The sequence below is a fragment of the Stegostoma tigrinum genome, chromosome 18, assembly GCF_030684315.1.
Source record: "Stegostoma tigrinum isolate sSteTig4 chromosome 18, sSteTig4.hap1, whole genome shotgun sequence".
Lineage (NCBI taxonomy): Eukaryota > Metazoa > Chordata > Chondrichthyes > Orectolobiformes > Stegostomatidae > Stegostoma > Stegostoma tigrinum.
In genome coordinates, this window is record NC_081371.1 from 44898296 (window position 1) to 44921994 (window position 23699).

The 23699-nt window shown below is 39.9% G+C and overlaps 1 protein-coding gene across 6 annotated transcripts in view; it reads left to right on the forward strand.

Annotated features, from left to right (window-relative positions):
* Positions 1–23699, forward strand: part of LOC125460908 (receptor-type tyrosine-protein phosphatase R-like) — a 200263-nt gene that overhangs the window by 142046 nt on the left and 34518 nt on the right. For all 6 annotated transcript variants that reach the window (XM_059652486.1, XM_048549121.2, XM_048549117.2 and 3 more), the window contains 4 exons: positions 6290–6372; positions 9234–9371; positions 15471–15581; positions 22240–22397. In XM_059652486.1, coding sequence (XP_059508469.1) covers positions 6290–6372; positions 9234–9371; positions 15471–15581; positions 22240–22397 — 490 coding nt within the window. The remainder of the gene's footprint in view (positions 1–6289; positions 6373–9233; positions 9372–15470; positions 15582–22239; positions 22398–23699) is intronic.

The following is a 23699-nucleotide window of genomic DNA, read 5'->3' on the forward strand; positions in this document are numbered from 1 at the left end:
CTTTAAGTAGGCCTCCCCTATCAGAGTAAAATAATGATAGGCCCACATGGGGCCCTGAAATGGCCACTTTAGGTCCTTGACACATCAAATGGTGGTCCAACACCTTCACCACTCCCTACAAAATTCAAGGTGGGTCAGGGGCAGGCAGGAAGGTGGTAAGCAGACCATGCATTTCATGTTATGATCCCTCCCTCATATAAAATATCCAGCAGGAGCATATCATCATCCCCCTCAGTTTAATGCAGCAGATATAGATAGAGAAATCTGAAGCTTCAAGTATTAAAACTTGTGCAATGTTGGAGTTGTGCATTGGTATATATCACGGAATACTGATGCCCAAGTAAGAGGTAATATGTGTAATTAGAATTCCTATCCATCTAACTCTTAGTATGCTATCAGTCAATCTATATGCAATGTGAGGAGCCTGTTCATGTCAGCCAGCTTCTGGGACAATTTAAACAGGCTTTTGCAATTTTTTAACTTTGCTTTTAAAAGTAGTCAGTATTTTGCATAAAAATGCTTGTGGAAATCTCCTCATAAGCTCACTGAGATATTTTCTCACTGAGTGGCACACATTATCTGTGCATTATATTTCAAAAGTTCAAGAAATTACTTTAAAGTTTTTACTTGATTAACTTTATTGTTCAAAATTGTTTGTGCTATTGTGCTTTTGTCCTTTGGATTCTGTTCCATATGTCTGTTTGAAAGCATAGGCTGCCAAAGCATTTAATGGGGTTGGTAATATAAATTTATGAATGCAGAGGATGTCTCATGTTGTTCAGAAGTGAAAGAAGAAGTTGTGCCAGACAATAATGAGTAAATTAAAACTATTTTTTACATGATAATGGACATAATTTGTCAATTTTGATAATAGCATTTTTAGAATATAGCATCAATCATGTGTGCAAACATTTCATAAAACCTAATATACCTTCTTGCAGGCCTTGTGGATAATATTAAACTGCCTTTGAATACATGAATCATATTGCACTTATAAATTTCTATAGTGAATTATTATTGCAATGTTTGCATATAGTTATCAGCGACTCAAACATATGGCATAACCCAATTGAAAATTTTATGAATAGTTTATGAACATGTTTAAGCTCCAAAGGAAAGCAAAAGAAAACACCACCTTCGTTGATTAAAACCAGTTTGGTTACAAATTGTAGCTGATAGTGCGTGATTCGCAATGAGAGGAAACCACACCAGAAATAAGGAAAAGCACACTTTATAAACTTTGCCGACATGAGAAATTGCATTATTGTGCCAAATGTGGGAGAAAGGAATGTGCAGCAATGGGTCAGATATTTCTGTGAAAGAAAGAACAAAGACCAAAGGTCAGTACAGCACAGGAACAGGCCCTTCAGCCCTCTAAGCCTGTGCTGCCACATTTTGCCCCTCCATACTGAAACTGTCCTCACTTGCAGGATCTGCGTCCCTCTATTCCCTTTCTTCATGTATTTGTCCAAGTGCTTCTTGAACACTGCTATTGCATCTGCTCCCACCACAGCCAGGCATTCCAGGCACTAACTACCCTTTGTGTGAAAAGCATGCCTCGCACACATCTTTACGCTTCCCCTCCCACCACTTTGCACCTTGAACCTGTGTCCCCTAGTAATTGACCCCTCCACACTGGGAAAAAGCCTCAAACATTCCACTCTATCCATGCCATTCACAATCTTGCCTCTCCCACTTCCCCTAGCAGCTCTTTCTGTATACACACCACTCTCTGTGTGAAAAAGTTGCCTCTCAGGTCCCTTTGAATTCTTTCCTCGGTCAATTAAATCCTGTTACCAAAGATAATAGGAACTGCAGATGCTGGAGAATCCGCGATAACAAGGTGTAGATCTGGATGATCATAGCAGGCCAAGCAGTATCTTAGGAGCAGAAAAGCAGACGTTTCAGGCCTAGACCCTTCTTCAGAAACGGAGGAGGAGGAGAGGGCTCTGAAATAAATAGGAAGAGAGGGGGAGGCGGATCGAAGATGGATAGAGGAGAAGATAGGTGGAGAGGAGACAGACAAGTCAAAGAGGCGGGGCTGGAGTCAGTAGAGGTGAGTGTTGGTGTGGAGGTAGGGAGGGGATAGATCAGTCCGGGGAGGATGGACAGATCAAGGGGGGCAGGATGAGGTTAGTAGGTGGGAAATGGGGATGTGGCTTGAGGTGGGAGGAGTGGATAGCTGAGAGGAAGAACAGGTTAGGGAGGCGGGGATGAGCTGGGCTGGTTTTGGAATGTGGTGGAGGGAGGGGAGATTTTGAAGCTTGTGAAACACACATTGATACCATTGGACTGCAGGTTTCCCAAGCGGAATATGAGTTGCAGAATATGAGTTGCTGTTCCTGCAACCTTCGGGTGGCATCGTTGTGGCACTGCAGGAGGCCCAGGATGGACATGTTGTCTAAGGAATGGGAGGGGGAGTTGAAATGGTTCACGACTGGGAGGTGCAGTTGTTGAGTCCAAAATGAACAAAGGTGTTATGCAAAGCGGCCCCCAAGCTTCCGCTTGGTTTCCCCGATGTACACCAGGCCAGAGGAACAGTTGCAGGAACAGCATCTCATATTCCACTTGGGAACCCTGCAGCTCAATGGTAACAATGTGGATTTCACAAGCTTCAAAATCTCCCCTCCCCCCACTGCATCCCAAAACCAGCCCAGCTTGTCCTTACCTCCCTAACCTGTTCTTCCTCTCACCTATCCCCTCCTCCGACCTGAAGCCGCACCCCCATTTCCTACCTACTAACCTCATCCCGCCCCCTTGGCCTGTCCGTCCTCCCCGGACTGACCTATCCCTGCCCTACGTCCCCACCTTCATTCACCTCTACTGGCTCCATCCCCCCCTCTTTAACATGTCTGTCTCCTCTCCACCTATCTTCTCTTGTATCCATCTTCGATCTGCCTCCCCCCCTCTCCCTATTTATTTCAGAACCCTCTCCCCCACCCCCATTTCTGATGAAGGGTCTAGGCCCGAAACATCAGCTTTTCTGCTCCTAAGATGCTGCTTGGCCTGCTGTGTTCATCCAGATCTACACTTTGTTATTCTTAAACCTGTTACCTGTAGTTTTGGATTCCTCTACTCTGGGGAAAAGACCTTGACTCTTCACTTTATCTGTGTCCCTTGTTATTTTATAAACCTCTATAAAGCCACCTCTCAGCTTCCTACACACCAGGGGGAAAAAAGTCCCAAACTATCCAGCCCCTCCTTGTAACTCAAACCTTCCAGTCTTGGTCACATCTTTCTAAATCTATTTTGCACCCTTTCTAATTTAATAACATCCTTCCTATAGCAGGGCGAGCAGCATAGTACAAGAATGGGGCAGCATGGTGGCTCAGTGGTTAGCACTGCTGCCTCACAGCACCAGGGACCCCAGTTCAATTCCAGCCTCGGGCAGCTGCCTGTTTGGAGTTTGCATGTTCTCCCTGTGTCTGCATGGGTTTTCTCCAGGTGCTCCAGTTTCCTCCTACAGTCCAAAGATGTCTAGGTTAGATGAATTGGTTATGGTAAATTGCCTGTAGTGTTCAGGAATGTGTAGATTAGGTGGATTGTAAGGGGATGGGTCTGGGTGGGATGCTCCAAGGGTTGGTGTGGACTTGATGGGCCAAAGGGCCTATTCGCACACTGGAGGGATTGTTTAAAAGAAAAATCCAAATGTGTCCTTTTCAATGTTTTGTACAGCCAAAACATGATGTCCCAACTCCTGCGCTCAAGGCCCTGACCAATTGCCCATTAACCAACTTGATTAAGTTACAGCACTGATAGTCAACAATTTACAACCATGTCTTTCAGACAAAAGTATTTTTTTCTTAAGAAACTCTTGAAAATCAATGTGCGTGTCATTCCCCTGCATAAGGAACATTTTAGAATTCTAAGTGATCTCATCGTTCTGTAATAAAAAAGGTGGAGTGATTGGCATGGTCACGTAGCAACAAGATTCTTATGGAAACAATTTTATCCACAATAAAGGAACTGGGAGGCTTCCTGTTCTCTCATTGGTAAGACACTGGCCATTAGAGATTGAGAAGAGTTGAGTGGCCAAAAAAATTTGTTATGGTGTAGTAATTGCCAGTTTAAGGTCAAGGTTAATGGGTGTTAATTGAGGTGTGTTTTCCATCTTGCTTGGCACATCAAAGGACACAGTGAAGATTACGTTTTACTTTTGTCAGTGCTCTTGCACATCTGCAGTAATGATATTTCATGTCATGACATAAATGCACTTTTTCCTCAAGATTTTGGCATGGGGTCATTAACTGCACGTAATCTAACTGCTTTTTGATTATTACATTTCCCACGGTAAAAGAGGAAACCAAGTAACTGATGACTGTACAATAAAATAGTTCCACTATCACAATTCATGAAATTTGTGCCACTTTTATTTTTACATTTAAAAAAAAACTGCTGCATTATTCTTCCAAGTAGAGGTTAAGAATGAATGACTATTTACTTCAAAGGGAGTTAAGGCCTTTTGTTGTCAGGAAGTTAGTTTTATCAGTTCATTTAAGAATGCTGGGCAAAAATGCTCAATTTGTCCTTTGCCGGTGCTACTGAAAAATGAGTCAATAAGTTAATGCTGGCTATTTGATTAAGTATAAGGAATGATTATATAAATATTGTATTGAAATGCTTTGTCTGGAATGTAGTTTTGTTTGGTATGCATTAAGTCCACCTATTGGCTATTTCAAAAGTGGCTATGGATCCTTCTAAATCTGCTAAATCTTATACCTTCGCATTTTTGTTTGGTAATATCTTAAAATGAATTTCCTTTAGTTCAAATGACATTCAGTTACCAAGAATATACATTACAGAAGCAGAGTAATCAACCATACAAGTGCTTACAACATTTATGCTGTACTGAAACTTCCTGTCATCTCTCCCCAACTGAATCTATCATAATCAGTTCATTTCTCTCTTGTTGGCTTGTCTAGCTTCAACTTAAAGGGACCTATATGATTCATTTCAACCAATCCCTGCAGTAGTGAATTCTCCATATGTGACTAGATTACTTAATGACCTCAGGGCAAAGGCACATCTAGGTTGCAGTGATAATAACATAATTGAATTTTGCATTTAGTTTGAAAGGGAGAAACATGGGTCTAGTGCTAGCATTTCAAACTTATATCAGGGAAAATAAGTGGGCATAAAAGCTGAGCTAGCTAAAGTGAAGTGAGATACTAGGCCAGGAAATAGAACAGTAGAGAAACAGTGACCAACATTTAAAGGAATATTTCAAAATAGTCAAAAAAGTACATTTCTACAATAAAGAAAAGTTCCAAATAGAGAAGCTACCATCTGTAGTAACCCAGTGAAAGTAAGGCAAACATGAGACTTTGCATTTCCTATGGACTTGCTAACCTAAGGCAAAACTGTTAGTCAGTAGAGGAGTTGGGAAGCCATGTAGAGATCGTATAGTACTTTAGTGAGGCATCTTCTGGAGTACTGTGTCCAGCTCTGGTCATCCAGTTATAGGAAGGATATTATTAAGCTGGAGGGTTCAGAACAGATACATCAGGTTGTTGCCGGGTATTGAAGGTTCAAGTTATAGAGAAAGGTGGATAGGCTGAGACTTATTTCATTGGAATGTAGCAGGTTGACAGGAAACCTTTCAGAAATTCTTTAAAAATGAGGGGTATAGATATAATTAGTAGTGGTTGTCTTTTCCCTAGGAAGATGGATTTCAAGACTAGGTGGCACATTTTTATGGTGAGGGGAGAGAGATTTAAAAATGATGTGAGAGGCAATTTTTTTAATAGATAGGGTGGCCCGTGTGTGGAATGAACTTCCTGAGGAAGTGGTGGATGTGGGTACAATTACAATGTTTAAAAGACATTTGGATAGGTGTATGAATAGGAAAAGTTTGGAGGGATATGGGCCAGGAGCAGGCAGGTGGGACTAGATTAGTTTGGGCTTCTGTTCAGCATGGACTGGTTGGACCAAAGGTTCTGTTTCCATGCTGTATGACTGTATGGCTCTATTTGTGACCTGAGGTCACTTTGTTCCTTGACCTACCTAAACTTGTAGCTTCCAATTAACAAGTGATCTTCCTACTCTTCCTACCAAAATATATTACCTGATGTTAATCTATGTTACATTATTTACCTTATCTACATGCTGATTAATGATCTCTTGTAAGCAGTTGCACTCCTCTTCAGAATTGACTATGCCAGAGTTGCAACTAAATTGAAAATTGTGAAAATCGCTCTATAATGCATCAGATTGTTTTAAGTTGTAGAAAACACAAGCGTTACAAAAAACTCTCTCTATTTCGGGCTCATTTTTTTTCTCTCTCTCTTAGACCCACATAGCAGAGTATGCCTTATACCAAAGAGTGATGATGAACCTGTTAGCAATACCTACATTAATGCCAACTACATTAGGGTAAGTAAGTGGACTGGTTGCATTCATATTCTGCATTGTTTGTGTTAATGTTTCTGTCCAGTTATGCAACCGTATTCACCATAGAATTAAATGTGGTGCTAGTGCTTGTGATCTCAGTGAGTGTCTGGTGATTTCTCATTGGATGCATGCTGTCCATGCATTTTAAAGTGTAACCACAACCTTTTAAATGGCAACAAATTTAATTTACTAAATCTAGAAACAGGGAATGATAAAGCTAAAAAATGTAAACAATTTAAACATAGTTGTATGAGATAAACAGGGAATTGAAAAAAAAACAAACCTTGTTTTCAACAATTACAAACAAACGAACATATGAAATAGGAGGGGAAATAGCTCTTCAAGCCTGGTTCGCCATTCAGTAAGATCACAGCTGCTCTGTTTATGTTCGTTTTGGATTCTACATTCCCTTTTATCCTGATAATCCATGCTTCCCTTGTGTAGTGAGAATCAATATACCTCTGCCTTAAAAATATTCAGTGACCTAACCTTCACCACCTTTTGGAGCAGTGGGTTCCAAGGTTGCAAACGCTTTAGAACGAAAGTTTTCTCCTCATCTCTTACCTGAAAGGGCACTTTCTAATGTTGAAACAGATAAATGTGCAATACTACTAGTAGACCTAATCTTCTCCTTTTCAAACTGGATGTACAATTCAATTTGATTGTGATCATTGTGACCTAGAGGTGAGTTAACTGAAATGTTTTTAATTAATCTTATCACATTACACCATACTAAGTTAAATCTAACCAGCTCGCTGATTGGTTCCAAAACATGGTGCTACTCCAAAAAAGAACTATCTTGAAAACATTGTATGAACTCTTCATCCAGGCTACGACTGCAATCTGATTTTTCCAGCCTATATGTAAATTAAAGTCACCATTATAATTTGTTACATGTTGTAGCTACTTTAGGTGTCTGTAGAACACACCCATTAGTTACTTCTTTACCTTACTATTTCTCATGTCTACCCAAACTGGTTCTATATTCTGATCTGTTGAACCATGGTCAATTTTAATTGTTTCACAAATGCCATCCTTGATTAACAGTGCTACACTACCACCTCTATACTTCTCTTGAATGTGACCTAACTGTCAGTGTTCAGGGCCCAATCCTTGTCATCTTCAAAACATGTCTGTATAAGGGTTCTCCGATATATGTATTTATTATTGAGGAAGGGTCACTGGACCCGAAACGTTAACTCTGTTTTCTCCTCCACAGATGCTGCCAGACCTGCTGAGCTTTTCCAGCAACTTTGTTTTTGTTCCTGTATGTATTTATTTCAATGTGTGCTGTTAATTTGTTTATGAATTCTATACATATTCTGATACGAAACCTTTAGTTATGTCATTTTGCTATCTTTGCATCTAATCTTGATTTTCAGAGTGTTCCTATTGTTTTTCCATCAATCTCTTTGAGCATTCTCTGACCCTCATTTCCCATCTTATTATTTTCCTCTCTTATCTTGTCTGTACTCTTTGAAGTGCCACAAGTTTCCAGACTTGATACCAACTGCCTGTCACAAGGTCCTCACCTCAGCCACTCCGCTCAGTGACACTGACTGCGTGTAATGTGGCCCTCACCTGCTCCTCTTGGTGATACTGACTGCTTGTCTCATTGGCCTTACCTTGTCCACTCTTTTCGGTGAAAATTGATGGTTTGTTGCATCTTATCCTGTCTGCCTGCCAAAAAGATGGTGATTAATTGAGTTAACAAACAGCTAATTGACAATTTTATTAATATTTATCATTAACTTAAAAAATCAAATTGTTAACAGATTTAGTTCAACCCAGCTAATTCGTTCTATTGACAAATAGCAGGATTGGAGTAGTAATTACAATTTAAATCCACAAACAAAGATTAGCCCAGTACTTATAATTTTGTAGTAAGCCTTTGCATAAAACCATCCTAAGAGAGTTTAACAGCTTTCCTGTCAAAGTTAGTGCTAATGATCAGGATCACCACCAGTGTGAATTTAAGCTTTTCTTTTTATTAATTGTTATTTCAATTTTTTTTTGCAACAATGCAACATAATTGTCAAATGTCTTAGGAATAAATGGGTCCTCTGGTGGAGATTTTGGTTTCCAATCAAAGCAAAATCTCTCTTTGAATTGAAGCCACTCTCATTAACAGATTTTTTTGTTGATTGGGCAATTGATAATGTGTAGAAATGCACTAATTTATGATAATAATATACAATAGAATCATATTTCTAATGTAATTTAGTAAAGATTGTTTTATCTTATACATGTAATTGTCAAAGTCAACTCTCTGATACGTACAATGTGAGGTGATTCCACAAGTCAGTGGCTCAGTGGTTAGCACTGCAGCCTCACAGCACCAAGGACCCGGGTTTGATTCCCGCCTCGGGCGACTGTCTGTGTGGAATTTGCACATTCTCCCCATGTCTGTGTGGGTTTCCTCTGGGTGCTCCAGTTTCCTCTCACAGTTCAAAGATGTGCAGGTTAGGTGGATTGGCCATGCTAAATTGCCCGTAGTGTTCAGGGGTGTGTGGGTTATAGGGGGATGGGTCTGGGTTGGATGCTTCAAGGGGTGGTGAGGACTTGTTGGGCCGAAGAGCCTGTTTCCACACTGTAGGGAGTCTAATCTAACTGTTGCTAAGGTTAACGTATTATGGCTTTGGGAAGTGCATGAACATGGCGGTGACTTATAGTTGTTATTGCTTTTATCGAAGTGATGTGATGTGAAAAGTATTTCTGATTGACTTGGCTCATGAATGCTTCCTGCCACTGCTCATTGCGCAAAAGGGATTCACGCAGCAATGAGTTATGTGCTGCTTTTTTTTTGTATAACCAAGTTACACTGGCCTTTCCATGTCATTCAGGGTTATCGTGGTCAGCAGAGGGCATATATTGCTACTCAGGGCCCTATGATCAATACAGTGAATGACTTCTGGCGGATGGTTTGGCAGGAGGACTGTCCTGTGATTGTAATGATTACCAAGCTGAAAGAAAAAAATGAGGTAAGAGCCTAACAGATTTATATACTTACAAGCGACATTTTGCAATTAAAAAGAAATAGCATTGCAAGTAAAGGGAACTCACTGAGAGCTGCAGCAACTCTGCAAGAAATTTTTTAAAAGATCTGTAAAAGTAAGTCAGTATAGGAGTGATAGTGTACCATAATTCAGAAAATCAAGATGCAAAATCAATTTTGGTAGAGATACCGAATAGCAAAGGTACGAACTCAATAATGTATAACAAAGAACAGCAGATATTGGAAATCTGAAACAATACTGGAAATCTAAAACAAAAGCAGAAACTGCTGGAGAAACTCAGCAGATCTGGAAGCTTCAGTAGAGAGAAAACATAGTTAATGTATTGAGTCCAATCAGCATTTGTCATAACTGAAAACATCTCGGAATAAGTGGTATTCATGCTGGTGACATGCTGGGATGTTGGGGTTGTGGAGTGATAGGTGGGGATAGGACGAAGACAGAGAGAGAGAGGGAAAATGTTAAGCAGTAAAAGGACTGTTATAGTAAGCATGGGAAGAAGTAAAACTAGCCCGCATCCACATCCAGAAGACCATCAGCCGCCATTTCCGCCACGTCCAGCGAGATGCCACCACCGGACACATGTTCCCCTCCCCTCCCTTGACCACCTTCCGAAGGGACTGTTCCCTCCGGAACAGTCTGGTCCACACTTCCTTCATGACCAACACCTCCCCAACACCTCCCCACAGCCCTACGGCACCTGCCCCTGTAACCAGCAAAAGTGCAACACCTGCCCATTTACATCTTCCCTCCCCGGAATCCAAGGGCCCAAACATACCTTCCAGGTGAAGCAGCACTTTACCTACACTTCACACAATGTAGTCCACTGCATTCACTGCTCACAGCATAGTCTCCTCTTCATTGGGGAAATGAAGAATAGACTGGATGACCACTTTGCAGAACATCTACATTCTGCACGCAAAAAAGACCCTGGGCTTCCAGTTGCCTGCCATTTTAATACACCACCATATTCCCTGGCCAACATCTCTATCCTTGGCTGGCTGCCGTGTTCCAGCGAAACTCAGTGCAAGCCGGAAGAACAAGACTTTATTTTCTGCCTGGGGATCCTGCAGTCCTCCAGACTGAATATCAAGTTCAGTATTTTTAGAGTCTGAACTCTTCCAAATCCTAGCCCCCTATCCCACACACCAGACCTTGTTATCACATAGTCTGCCATTACACACCACCCATTGTCAGCCACTAACAGTCCCCATTAACAGCTATTCACACTCCCATCCAGGTTGTTATCCACTCCCTCGTATGTCCAACTGTTCTTTTCTTCCTTTGGGGCCTATCCCCACCTATTTTTTACTCCTTACCCCCGTCCCTACCCTATCTTCTGCATATAGACCAACATTTTCCCAGCCAACATCAGTTCTGAGAAGGGTCACTGGGCCTCAAACATTAACTTTGATCCCTTTTCACAGACGCTGCCAGACCTACTGAGCTTTTTCTGCAACTTCTGTTTTTGTTTCTGATTTACAGCATCTGCAGTTCTTTCGGCTTGTAAGAAGAAAAGCTAGTTAGGTCTTAAAGGGGGCTGTGAGTACATGAAATGGGTTGGTTGTGCTAAAAGCAGCCTTTGACATTTACAGGACCTGGGACACGAGGATGGATAAAAAGCATGGAAAAAGAAGTTCAGGCTCTAAAATTATTAAACTTAATATTGAGTACAGAAGGCTACTAGTTCCCAAAGTGGAAGATGGGATGCCGTTCCTCCAACTTGCATTATGTTACTTCAGAGTATTTATAGGTTCACTAACAGTAAGACACAATACGCTGGCAGAAATAATGAAGCCCTATAAGAAAGATGCTGCAATAATCATCCGTGTTATTAAATTTCATATCGATTGGACAAATCAGTTTGGCAAAATTCGTGGAAGATATGTTTGCAGAATTATTTGGGACAATTTCTTAGGGTTTAATGTCCATATGCCAGTCAGAGAGCAGAAAACTTTGTACCTCACAAAGTGTAATGAGTTATCTGCTCCTTTATCCATCTTCCATCTGCCTCCCCCTCTGTCTCTATTTATTTCGGAATCCCCTTCCCCTCCCCCATTTCTGAAGAAGAATCCCGAGCTGAAACGTCAGCTTTCCTGCTCCTCTGATGCTGCTTGACCTGCTGTGTTCATCCAGCTCTACACCTTGTTAGCTCACGTGTGTCCTGTACACCAATGGCAAGGCAAATCCAACCCAGCCATTTACCATTCAATCAGTCTGCTCTTGAACATCAATAAAGTGATGGAAGGTAACAGTGCTTCAAAAAACATTTGTCTCGGAGTAACCTACTCATTGATGCACTGTTGGGGTTCCTCTAGGACCACTCAGCTCTTGATCTCATTACGGCTTTAATTCAAACATGGATGAAACAACCAATTTCCAGAGGTGTGGTGAGAGTGATTGCCTTTGACATCCCGGTTGCACTTGACTCAATATGGCATCAATGAGCCATTGCAAAACCAGAGTCAATGGGATTCAAGACAAAAATGCTTTGCTGTTTGGGGTCAAACTGATACAAAAGAAGCTGTGTTTGTTGGAGGTCAGTCATCTCATATCCGGGGAATCCTAAGGGTAGTGTCTTAGGCTCAACCATCATCAGTTGCTTTCTCAATGACTTTCCCACCCATGTAAGGTCAGAATTGAGGATGTTAGCTAATGAATGTATAATGTTCCTTACCATTTGCAACTCCTGAGATACTGAAGCACCCCGTGTCCAAATACTGAAAGAGTTGGACAATATCCAGGCTTGAACTGACGAGTGGCAAGTAACATTTGCACTACAGAAATACGAGGCACTGAACATTTTTCCAACAAGCAAGAATCTAACCAGCATCCCTTGAAATCCAATAGTGTGGCTGTCAGCGAACCCCACTATCAATATCTCAGTGGTTACCATTGGTAACCTCAGCTTGTGCAGGAATTGAACACATGCTGTTGACATCATCCTGCACTGCAAACCAGCTGTCCAGCTAACTGAGCTAACCGATCCCCATTAAGGTCCTACCTTTTCCCTTGCCTGACTCATGTAAACCTCAGATTAAACTTACCATCAGCCATTTTCCTCTAATGGGAGAGCAGCCCTATGGCTTTCTGCAACTGTGGCAACTTTACATTTATGAGGTACAATTGACCAGAAACTGAACTGGATTAATCATATAAACATAGTGCAATAAGACAGCTCAGAGGTTAAAACAACCTGTAGTGAGTGACTCCTCAAAGCCTGTGAATCATCTACAAGGCACAAGGCTGGCCTCCCAACTTGCCTGAATGAGTTCAGCCTCAATAGCATTTCTCAAAATGACACCATTGAGGACAAAATATCCAGCTTGATTGCCACCATATCCACAAACATTTGCTCCCTCCACCATCAACACTTGGCAACAGCAGTGTGTACCATCTGCAAGATGCACTATAGACATTCACAACGCTGCTGAGATCACACCTTCCAAATCCATGCCCATTTCCATCCAGAAGGACAAGGGCAGCAGAGACATGGGAATACTGACAAGTTTCTCTCCAAGCCACTCACTTTCCTGACTTAGAAAAATATATATTGTCACTGGGTCAAAATCCTGGAATGCCATCCTTAACGGCATTGCAGGTTCACCTATTCAAGTGGATTACAGCAGTTTAATAGGCAGCTCACCACCATGTCCACAAGGGCACCTAGGGATAAGCAATAAATGCTGGCCCAGTCAGAAACTCCCACATTGCATGAATGAGTAAAAAGAAAGCCTTGATTTTGTGCTCAAGACTAAGCAGTTGTATCTGAACCCACAAAAATGTGGTTTACAAGCTAGAGAGTTATCCCTGAAACAGGCTAATGTAATTTAAGATATTCCCAGCACTAAACTGATTGAACAATGCCCTTTAACTCGAACAATTTGAAAGAAGTTATAAATAACTTGTAAAGGCAGAGCAATGTTGCATGAGACAATCAGTAGGATATGTTTGTATGAATAGGTTGACCACATTGTCCACCCAGTTTTGAATGTTGATGGTGTATTTGGTACAGAGTCAAGAAAAACACCCTTGATGTAGCTAAAAGCTTTGATAACTAAATAGCTCCTTTATCTCTGTGAATCAGAAGGGGTTGATTTGTTTCATGATCTGCAGCAGACAATAATAGATTTATTCTGTACTTCTGACGATATTAACAATAAAATCAGATCACAATGAGAGGGAGGAGCATGAACTGCTCACTTTGATTCCAGCTCTGATAAAACAAATATATCACACAATAAATAAATGCTGTTCATTGAATGAAATTTAAGAAGGTACCAATCACTACTCTGCACAGCAAAGATGAGAGACATGGGAAATAGAGGATTTCCATGACTATTGGGATAATGATCATCTAATGCGCTACTTCAAGGACAGGTATAATTGTCTTTCATATCTATACTTCAGTTTTACTCCTGTGCACTTAAATGCTGCTTTAATTTAAATGTGTTTGTTTTGATCATGGTATATACGAGTACTTCAGGATTGTGTTTAACTTTCACTTTGTAGATGAAGGCTGTATCAGTATATGGTTCAAATGTCGATTCGTTGAGTCAGAGATATGTTCAGGCTGCAGAGGCTTGGTTTCTTTTTGATACAATGTGATATAGTGATTTATTCATCACACCATTCTTGTCAAAGTGATTACAATATTAGACTGTGTGCACCCCTCCTTGTGATGCTGTTACATTTGGAACAATCTCTGCAGCAAATCCTCTCACAACATGTTAAACCAAACTCTGTAGTTCTCTTAATTGTTTCTGCAGTTTAATTTTAAAGTCTCTGTGCTCTAATCAATATTCTTGTATTGGATACAATTTGTTTACACTTCTAGTGACCTGCTGTGCATTACCTTGCTGTGCTTTGCTATGTTCTATCATGAAATCATTTTGAACATTTATTTTTTGTTCTCTCGCAACTGACACATGCATTTTTCTCATTTTTAAGTCTATTTTAAGTGGTTTGTGTATACATATGAAATAAAATGTGGGGGTTTTGCTGGTGAAGGAATGCACTGTGTGTTATGAAAAACCAGGCCATGTCTCATTTGGATCTGTCGTTTAAATTAAAATGTTTCTGTGTCTTAACACTGCTTCAAAAACAAGCAAGCCAACAGGCATATTTTGTTACAGACACGGGAAATAGTGTGTCCTGTATAAACAAAACTGCACTTATTTTCAGCATTTACGATATTCAGCATCTCATTAACACAAAGTAATTCCTATCAAACAACAGTAATTATGTCAATTTATTTGTCTGATAAATTGATCAAAGCTTGCAGCTTATTGTGAAGTGGGTTAATCGCAACAGAACAAAAGTTTAAGTGCATTTTCTGAACAGCGTAGAATGTAGCCTCGGCTAAACTAAGAAGTTCGCCACTTATGTCAACAATTTAAAAAGTGTTGATTTAAGTTTGTTTAAAATAGATAAGGGAGGTTTTCTCACAGGCTAAGCAAATAAAGGTCCCTACCTACAATTCTATTTTACTGGAATTAGCACTGTGAACTCCATAATGCAATATCAGGTTCTGAGGGAGCAATTTTAGGTGTAGTGACTTGTCTTTGATCTTTCACACCTGCTCAATTTCCATTCAGTTTAAAAACTTAAATGGCCTGACGCAACTATCAAATGTTTACCTTAAAAATCTGTACGAGAGCCATGAGCTCCACAGCAGACACTGGGAGATGATTAGGTGGGATGCACTCAGCATCTCAAATTCTGAAGACTCGGGTAGAGCAAAGTATAAATCCAGACAGTGGTCCTAAATTTGTCATTACAGTCACAATGAAAATCAGGAACCTGAACATTTATCCTGGTCACTGCCAACAAAGAAGTCATACTACTTACATAGTTGATACTACAAGATGCAGATTATTAAGAACATTAAATCACTTGTGTGGTACGGTTTGCTTTATTGAAATAAGACTGTGTGTCAACAGCAGAATGCAATGTCAAAATAAAATGAATGAAAAGATATAACTTGTTAAAATAGTTCTACCCTGTCCTAAGCAAGTATCATGTCTAAACCATTGTACATTTAAAATGTCTATTATTTTGCCACAGAAATGCGTTTTATATTGGCCAGAGAAACGGGGAATATATGGGAAGGTTGAAGTTCTTGTAAACAGCGTTACTGAATATGAGCATTACGTCATCCGGGACCTTACCCTTAAGGTAAAAATGGATGGACATGGTAGTTAAATTAAATTTCTGTTAATGTTCTATTTAAATGCAGAGTTAACATTTTTCAGAGTTCATGCATTAATCAAAGAAATGATCTGAGAAAGCCAAATAATTTTTATTTTACATTATTATGCCTTCTGTCAGTACCATCATGTGTTATTTAAATAAGACACTATTTTATGTGCATATGAGCATTGTATGTATTTAGAAGAACAAAGGACATGGAAAGATCACTAATCTCATCAAAACATTTCCTTCTGATACTCCAACTGACAGCCAAGCATCGAGTTACACACTGCTTTCACCAGCTTTAATTTCCTCCAACACCATGTCATGTTAGTATTAGTTGTTTAATAATTAATTGCTCATCAGGGATCTAGTAAATCCGTCGGCTAGTTATTTAAAGCAGTAAAATATATCATAAGATATGCACAGCAAACCAACTGATATCAGTGAGTGCAACTCATAATTACAAAGCAGACTGACTGCCAGCAGGTCCACAAAATTGTATACACATAGCACATGGGGTAATAAAGTTGAATTATATTAAAGGTAAGGAGTACATACAACAGTCACCTCCTTTCCAAAGGAAAGTTTGAATATTGACAATAACAAGTGAGCCTATTGTTTGCTAATATATTGTTTATTTCTGTGCGTGTTGTCATGTTTTTATTTCATGGACTGCAATTTCTTTCCCAGACTTTGCTCATCCTGATGTATTACAACTAACTTTTTTTCCATATTGGTCACTGACTGGTAGCCGAATCTAATGATTCAAATCTTCTGAGCATTTACTGTTTAGTTCCTAAAGAACATCAGCACATTTTGAAGCTTCTGATTTTCCATTCTGAGTAATTTTAATTCTATCAAAGTTTTAGTCTTTTGGTGGTACAGATGTTTTCCTGTTCATAATCTGCTTTACTAATTGCCAAATTCTCCTTTTTTTTGATGCCTGGACTTCTTCACTTTTTGCTTCAGTGGTTGTTTTGTTTCCACGTTGTCCTGCTTGGGACACCAAGGCATCATTGCTGGCATTTATTTCTGAAAGGATTATATCGTGAGTAATTCCAGCTCTTTATGTACACTATGCATCTCCAACCTTTTCATTTGCAGGTCAGGCACTTTAACCAGAATTGTTTGAGTTCAAGCCAATGTTTCAGTGGCTGTTCGTGCAGAATTTGATCAGTTTTAACTGTGAATAGTTCTAGATCTTCTTGTAAATTGGCAGTCTTTTCGTTGGATTGATGCTGCAGAGCTTGTAATTCATCCTAATTCCTTGCTTTCTCTTTCAGCTCTTCAATCATCTTTGAAGCAGACATGTCTCAGACATGGTATTCTCAATGTTAGCATTATCTTGAGCTGGTCGTTCAGCCTTTTCTATCTGAACTCCACAGGAGTGAGCTGAAGTTTTAGCTTCACTAAAACAGAAGAAAGTGAAGTATTCCATTCTCCTTTCAAAGCCTGCCCTGCAAGTGTTTCTTGAATAGTTTGTTGCAGTTTCTGTTCCATCATTGATGCTTGACTGATTCCATAGATTGTGATTAGCGTAAGGTCAGTGCATATGCCTGAAGTTGCTTTTCCAGCAGTGTCTAGAATGTAGACTATCTGCAGCATCCAGGAGGATTGACTTCTCTTGGGCTCTAGCATTACTAATCCTGCTAGTGCAATTGGTGAACAATTCTATGTTGAAATTTTTACATTTAATCTTAGCCACTAACAAAAAGTCACCAGTTTTCTGAGAAGAGATGTTTTGAAATTTTGCAAACACTTAGAGAGTGTAGTAGCATTGAAGTTTCCATAATATTGACAGCGTGAACCACCTGTATGTCTCATCGTTCAGATCATCAAATTTGAGGTTGTCAGTCACTCAATGTATATTCTTCAGGTATGATACCATATAGCCTTTGTTGCAATTTCTTTTATTCTTTATTCATTAAAGGGATGAGGGCTTTGCTGGCTGGTCAGCATTTATTGCCCATCCCTAATTGCCCAGAGGGCAGTTAAGAGTCTGGAGTCACATGTAGGTCAGGCAGGTAATGATGGCAGTTTCCTTCCGTAAATGACATTCGTGAACCCGATGGGTTTTTCCAACAGTCAACAATGGATTCACAGTCATCTTTAGACTCTTGATTCCAGATATTTATTGAATTCAAATTCCGCCATCTGCCATGATGGGATTCAAACCCAGGTCCCAGAACATTATCTAGGTCTCCGGATTAACAATCCAGCAATAATACCACTAGGCTATCATCTCCCATAGAAAATGTTCATGGTATATGGTCTGTTTGGGTCAGGTGTGTGGCTCTTTGCAGCTGCATCAGCCTTCCTTCTACTACACTATCTCTGCCAGTGGCCTTGTCTGCCAAATTCCTTGCAAAATTATTTGAAAGCTGGACATTTTGTTGCTGCTCACAGAAGGCCACATCTTCCTCTTGACCTGGTGTGTTTGGATGTTCTAATGATAGTGTCATCCATTACATTCGTACTTAAGAGCATCAATATGTGAGAATTGCTTCATATTTGTACAAAAGCTTCGGACTCTCTTCAATGCTAGAGGTACTTGCTATGTCTGACAAAACTTTCTGGAAATCTCCTGTGTGGTAGTTGTGATCACCATCTCAACAATTCTGTTTGCTAGTTTTTCTGAAATATTGTATAATGAGACCTTTTCCATACTTCTGCTCAAATGTAGAATTTGGATTCCATAGGCATCTGCCTAATAACACAATTTCAGTCAATGAATATCAAAATTTTATCTGAACCTGAATCAATCTTCAAGTGTGGTCTTTTAGGATACTTTATAAAATATTTGGCTGTTAATCCTGATGTATTAAAACCAGGTAGACATTTTCTTCTTTGATAATAAAATGTGAGGCTGGATGAACACAGCAGGCCAAGCAGCATCTCAGGAGCACAAAAGCTGACGTTTCGGGCCTAGACCCTTCATCAGAGAGCTTCTTCTTAATTGCTATGAAACTATTAAGGCTTGCTTTCCTGCATTGGATACACCCAAATCTAGAAATTATCGTACTGAAATATTGTTCAAGTACTTTGAATTCTGTTAAGTGATCTGCTGTGTCCCAGTTTAAGCTAGAGAAATATTTGGATATTTTGTAAACATATTTTTAACCCTACCTTGTTTGCTATCAATCAAGCATACATTCTGATAACTTCCCTTTCTCAAGCCATTTAAACTGGCACCTCAATAATAGGGATTTGTCTATTTATCAGCCATCTGTGTTTTCAGCTCTCTCTGCTGCAACAAACAAAGATGTCAAACATTGTTTCATACACTTTACCACAATTGAAAACTTGGGCAGCATCTTCTCAACCCTTGAATCACGTAGGTCATGGTGAGGAAGTTGAAAAATCATGTGAGATGTCCACTGAGGGCTTCCTTTATTCATTAGTGGGATTAGGGCATCGCTGACTAGGCAGCATTTATTGCCCATCGCTAATTGCCCAGAGGGCAGTTCAGAGTCAACTACATTGCTGTGGGTCTGGAGTCTCATGTAGGCCCAGACCAAGTAAGGAAAACAGTTTCCTTCCCTAAAGAACATTAGTGAATCAGATGGGATTTTCTGACAATCGGCAGTGGATCCATGGTCATCATTAGGCTCTTAGTTCCAGATATTTATTGAATTCAAATTCCAACATTTACCATGGCAGGATTTGATGCCCAGAATGTTATCTGAGTCTCTGGATTAACAGCCCAGTGATAATACCACTGGGCTATCACCTCCTCCTGCCCTCCCCCAAACAAAGATCAAGAAGTCCCATTTTCCAAATAAGGTTTGAACAGTCAAATGAGATCCTCACGAGTGAGTTGCGGGAGGCCAATTTACATGGATAACCACTCAAAGACCAAAGATGGAGTCTTTGTTTGGGGCCCCCAATCTAATACATAATATACCTGCATTTCAGGCAGTCCAGAGAAGGTTCACTAGGCTGAACATAAGTATGGAGACACTGTCTTAAAGGAGAAATTGAGTATGTTGCACCTGTATTCATTGGAATTTCAAAGGATCAGAGGCAACCTTATTGAAACATACAAAATTCTTAGGGGACTTCAAAATGTAGATGTGGAAAGGTTGTTTCCCTTGTGGGAGATTCTAGGAGCAGAAGAAATAATCTAAGAGCAGGGGGTCGCACATTCTTAAGACAGAGTTGAGAAGGAATTTCTTCTATCAGAGGGTAGCCAATCTGTGCAGTTATTTACTACTAGAGGTTGAGTTGTTAAGCATATTCAAGGTTGAAATTGACATATTTTTAATCAGTAACAAATTGAGTAAGGAAATGGGGTACATGGAGGAAAGTGGAGCCAATCAGATCAGCTGTGATCTTATTCAATGATGATGCAGACTCAATGGGCTGAATGGCCTACTTCTGCTTCCAAATCCTATAGTTTTGTTAATGCCCTCATTATTACTCAATGTTGTTTCATTGATATGCATTTTACGATTCCCTCACCCACCAATGTTGAGAATTTCCAACACGGTTTTCTGGCAAGTTCAACTCCCCACTAGCTCCTCTGATCCCCTATCTTGAACACTAGGCACCAACTTCTCAGGGCACATTCCATGAGCAGCGAATGCACATAGCATTCATCTTGGCATTCAAGACATACCAGCCTCATTGTATCATCATAGCACATGTCCAATCCACATTCAATACAATTCTGCACTTCAGTGCTGCACATTGGAGTGCCTTGGTTCCTCTCCTTGCAATGGTGCTGCAAGGACACTTTGCATACTGGGACCCGCAGCAATCTTGTGGTTCGGACCAAAATTCATATCAGGGATCCTCATTTGCTGCTTCAACACTCACTCACTTTGAACCTACTTTGATGATTTGCAGCATCTCTGCTTTGCTTTGTCTTGTCTTTTTGCACCTTGTCCCATCAGCCAGAACTAACAAGCTCGTAACTCCTTGTTATGCCTTGCGTTTTAGCATAGACACAAAGCAGTTTGTCGTGCTTTCCAGCAGTGATTAGTAAAGAGTTTGGACATGTTGCTCTATGGCACCACGCCACATCAATGTCACAACTGCACTCAATTTCTCATTATCAGCCATTTCCAAGGCTTGACTGTGTGGGCAACAGCCTTTAAAATATGTAATAGTTCTAAGGAAGGGTCACCGGACCCGAAACCTTAACCCTGCTTTCTCCTTCATAGATGCTGTCAGACCTGCTGAGCTACTCCAGCAACTTTGTTTTTGTTCTTGATTTACAGCATCCACAGTTCTTTCAGTTTTTATTTAGGCTTTAAAATATATTGTCAGGACCAGGAACCGCAAGATGTCCCAGCAATGGTGAGTATTTCTTCCTGCAGCGAGTAAGAGAATTGGATCACTATGAGATAAGTGGAGTGCCATAAGAGTTTGTTACATAGTTGATGAGACAATTACATATGAAAATTCACTAGGCCTCTCAGAGAGACACTGTCCATGAAATTTGACAAAAATGGCATGTATCCAATTCCTGGGAAGATTTAGCCCCATATTTTTGACTTAACTTGCTCACTGACTATGCAAGCACAATAGGCCTTTTCAGCAAGATCTATTGTTGTTCACCATGTCATGTCAATGATAATGGTGTAATAATCAAACACTCATTAAAGATTCAGTGAGTTCATGTTTGTTTAAACCAGTAAAGCGCACCACAAGAATGAAGCAGGCAACCAACTGTGTCTATGTCTTTGTAAATGCAAAACAGTCTGACCACCAACGTAGCGCATGAAATTCTTAAAAATGAACTCTTTTAATGGCAAGGAACACATGTAATTGCCTGCCTGACAGATTGTCCTAATCATTATTGCCATTTCAGTGAAAGACTCTTTTAAGTTGAATGTTCACTGATTTCAATTTATGTGTCTGTGTGCAGTGTCCATACCTTGCATTGCTTTGAGTGTTGATGGGATCCCACTTTAAATTTTGTACACGTTGGCCTTCTATAATCCTTTCTCACAGATTATTCCTTTAAATTTCAGAACTTGTCTTATTGCTTTTCTCCATTTGAATGGGTGAACAATTGATTAAATTGAACAATGGACTCCATGCCACCCAAGCAATGCATTCCAAAAACAAAGCATAACCTCTAAAAATCACTCGTTCTTTGTCCCAATATTACAGTTTTGAAAATTATTTTGCTCAACTATCACAATATTAAAGGAGTGATTTTAGTATGATTTAATGATTTAATTTCCAAATCTCTGTACATTGATTCCCCATTCATTGAATGTGTTAGTTATGTTGCATATTTTATTTGCACAATGTACTTAACATTTCTGCCATTAAAATTAATATGTCATTTATATGATGGCTAATTCCTAAAGGCACAATTTCAAGAATTGAAGTTCAGAGCGGAAATACAGCCACACAGAAAATGATACTTTTTTTTATTGAGTAAAGATCATTGGTGACAAGTAAAAAATGATACGGTGCAACATACCAAGGTTGAAAAGTAGAAATGAAGGTGAGGCAACCAAGAAAGATTTGGTTTCCAAGCTCAAGTTTTAACACCTGTAGGATTTACCAGAAAGGGAAGACTGAGGAAAAAATAATGATAGCCACAACTTTTGAGTTTTTGGAAAAGAATGAGGTAGAATGACATTATGAGGAGTTATTGTATCATTGTTTTTTCTCCAACCAGCATGAAGGCAAGTCTCAAAATATAAAACACTACTGGTACAAATCCTGGCCTGACCACAAGACCCCAGATAGCGCCCAGCCACTGTTGCAGCTCATGCTGAAAGTGGAGGAGACCAGACAGAAATCACCTGGCCGAGGACCAGTTGTTGTACACTGCAGGTAATATATTTGGAACATTACTCTTCATTTAGACTAGAAAGGATCTTTCATTCACATTTCTAGGAAAGACAATTGAATAAGCTTTGTGCTGTAAGCATTCTTGCCAATGGATGAGACTGTCATGGTTTGAATGTATTTTAAAAATTGTGATTATGTGAAGCTTTTCTTAACCACCACAAGTCTTAAAGTGTTTTACACCAATTGAATTGAAGGAATTAATTTCCTCACAGCTCTTTCCCACAAATGGCAAGGTAATAGGGATGTGATCATCTGTTTTTTTGAGGTTGATTGAGAATATTAGCCAGGACTCAAATGTAACTCCCCTGCTGGTCTTTGAAATGGTACCATTAGATTTTATCTTACACATCCACCCAAATAGGAACTCCATTTAATACTCCATCTGAAACACTCCATTCTGACAATGCAGCACATGCTCAGTTCTGCAATGAAGGAGCAGCCTTGATCTTTGTGTTTAAAACCTGGGTGGGGTTTTGAAACCAGAACCAGAGACGAGAGCGCTACAAACTGAACCACAACCGGCACAAACACGGAAAAAGAATTAAAACTTAACCGTCGCAATATTAAAAATCCGGCAAGCTATTCAACTGTTAAAATGGTGAAATATTCTTCATCTGAAATTTTAACTAAATTAATTGCCTGTACTCTGGTGAATCATGATCAAAAGTGCGCAATTGTGATTTTGCCTGTGAGCTATTGCCATGGTATTATCTGAAGTAGGCATATTTTTAGAATTCCCCTTCCCCTAACAATCTGTTTTATTTTTATTGTAATCAATGAATCATTCCTTACTTAACCACTTCATATCCTGTAACATGATTTGATAGAGTCACAGAATCACTACAGTAGAGAAAAAGGCCATTCGGCCCATAGATCTGCGTTGACGCTCTGAAAAGCATTCCATCCAGACCCACCCTGTACCGTATCCCAGAACCCTGTATTTTCCATGGCTAATCCACCTAACCTGCATATCTTTGGAGTTTGGGAGGAAACTGAAGCACTTGGCAAAAAACCACACAGACACAGGAAGAACGTACAATATCCACACAGACAGACACCAAAACTGGAATTAAACCTGGGTTCCTGGCACTGCAAGGCAGCAGTGTTAACCTCTGAGCCACTGTGCTGTCCAAGCTCCTGAACTTTCACATACTTTGTGACCAGCACAGACAGGGCTATGGAGGAGTTGACCATTTGATCATTTAATTAAACTCCCTTCAAAATAATCCCCTCAAAATCACTAAACTCATGATACCTGTTTAATGTCAGCCCAATGTTCAGTTC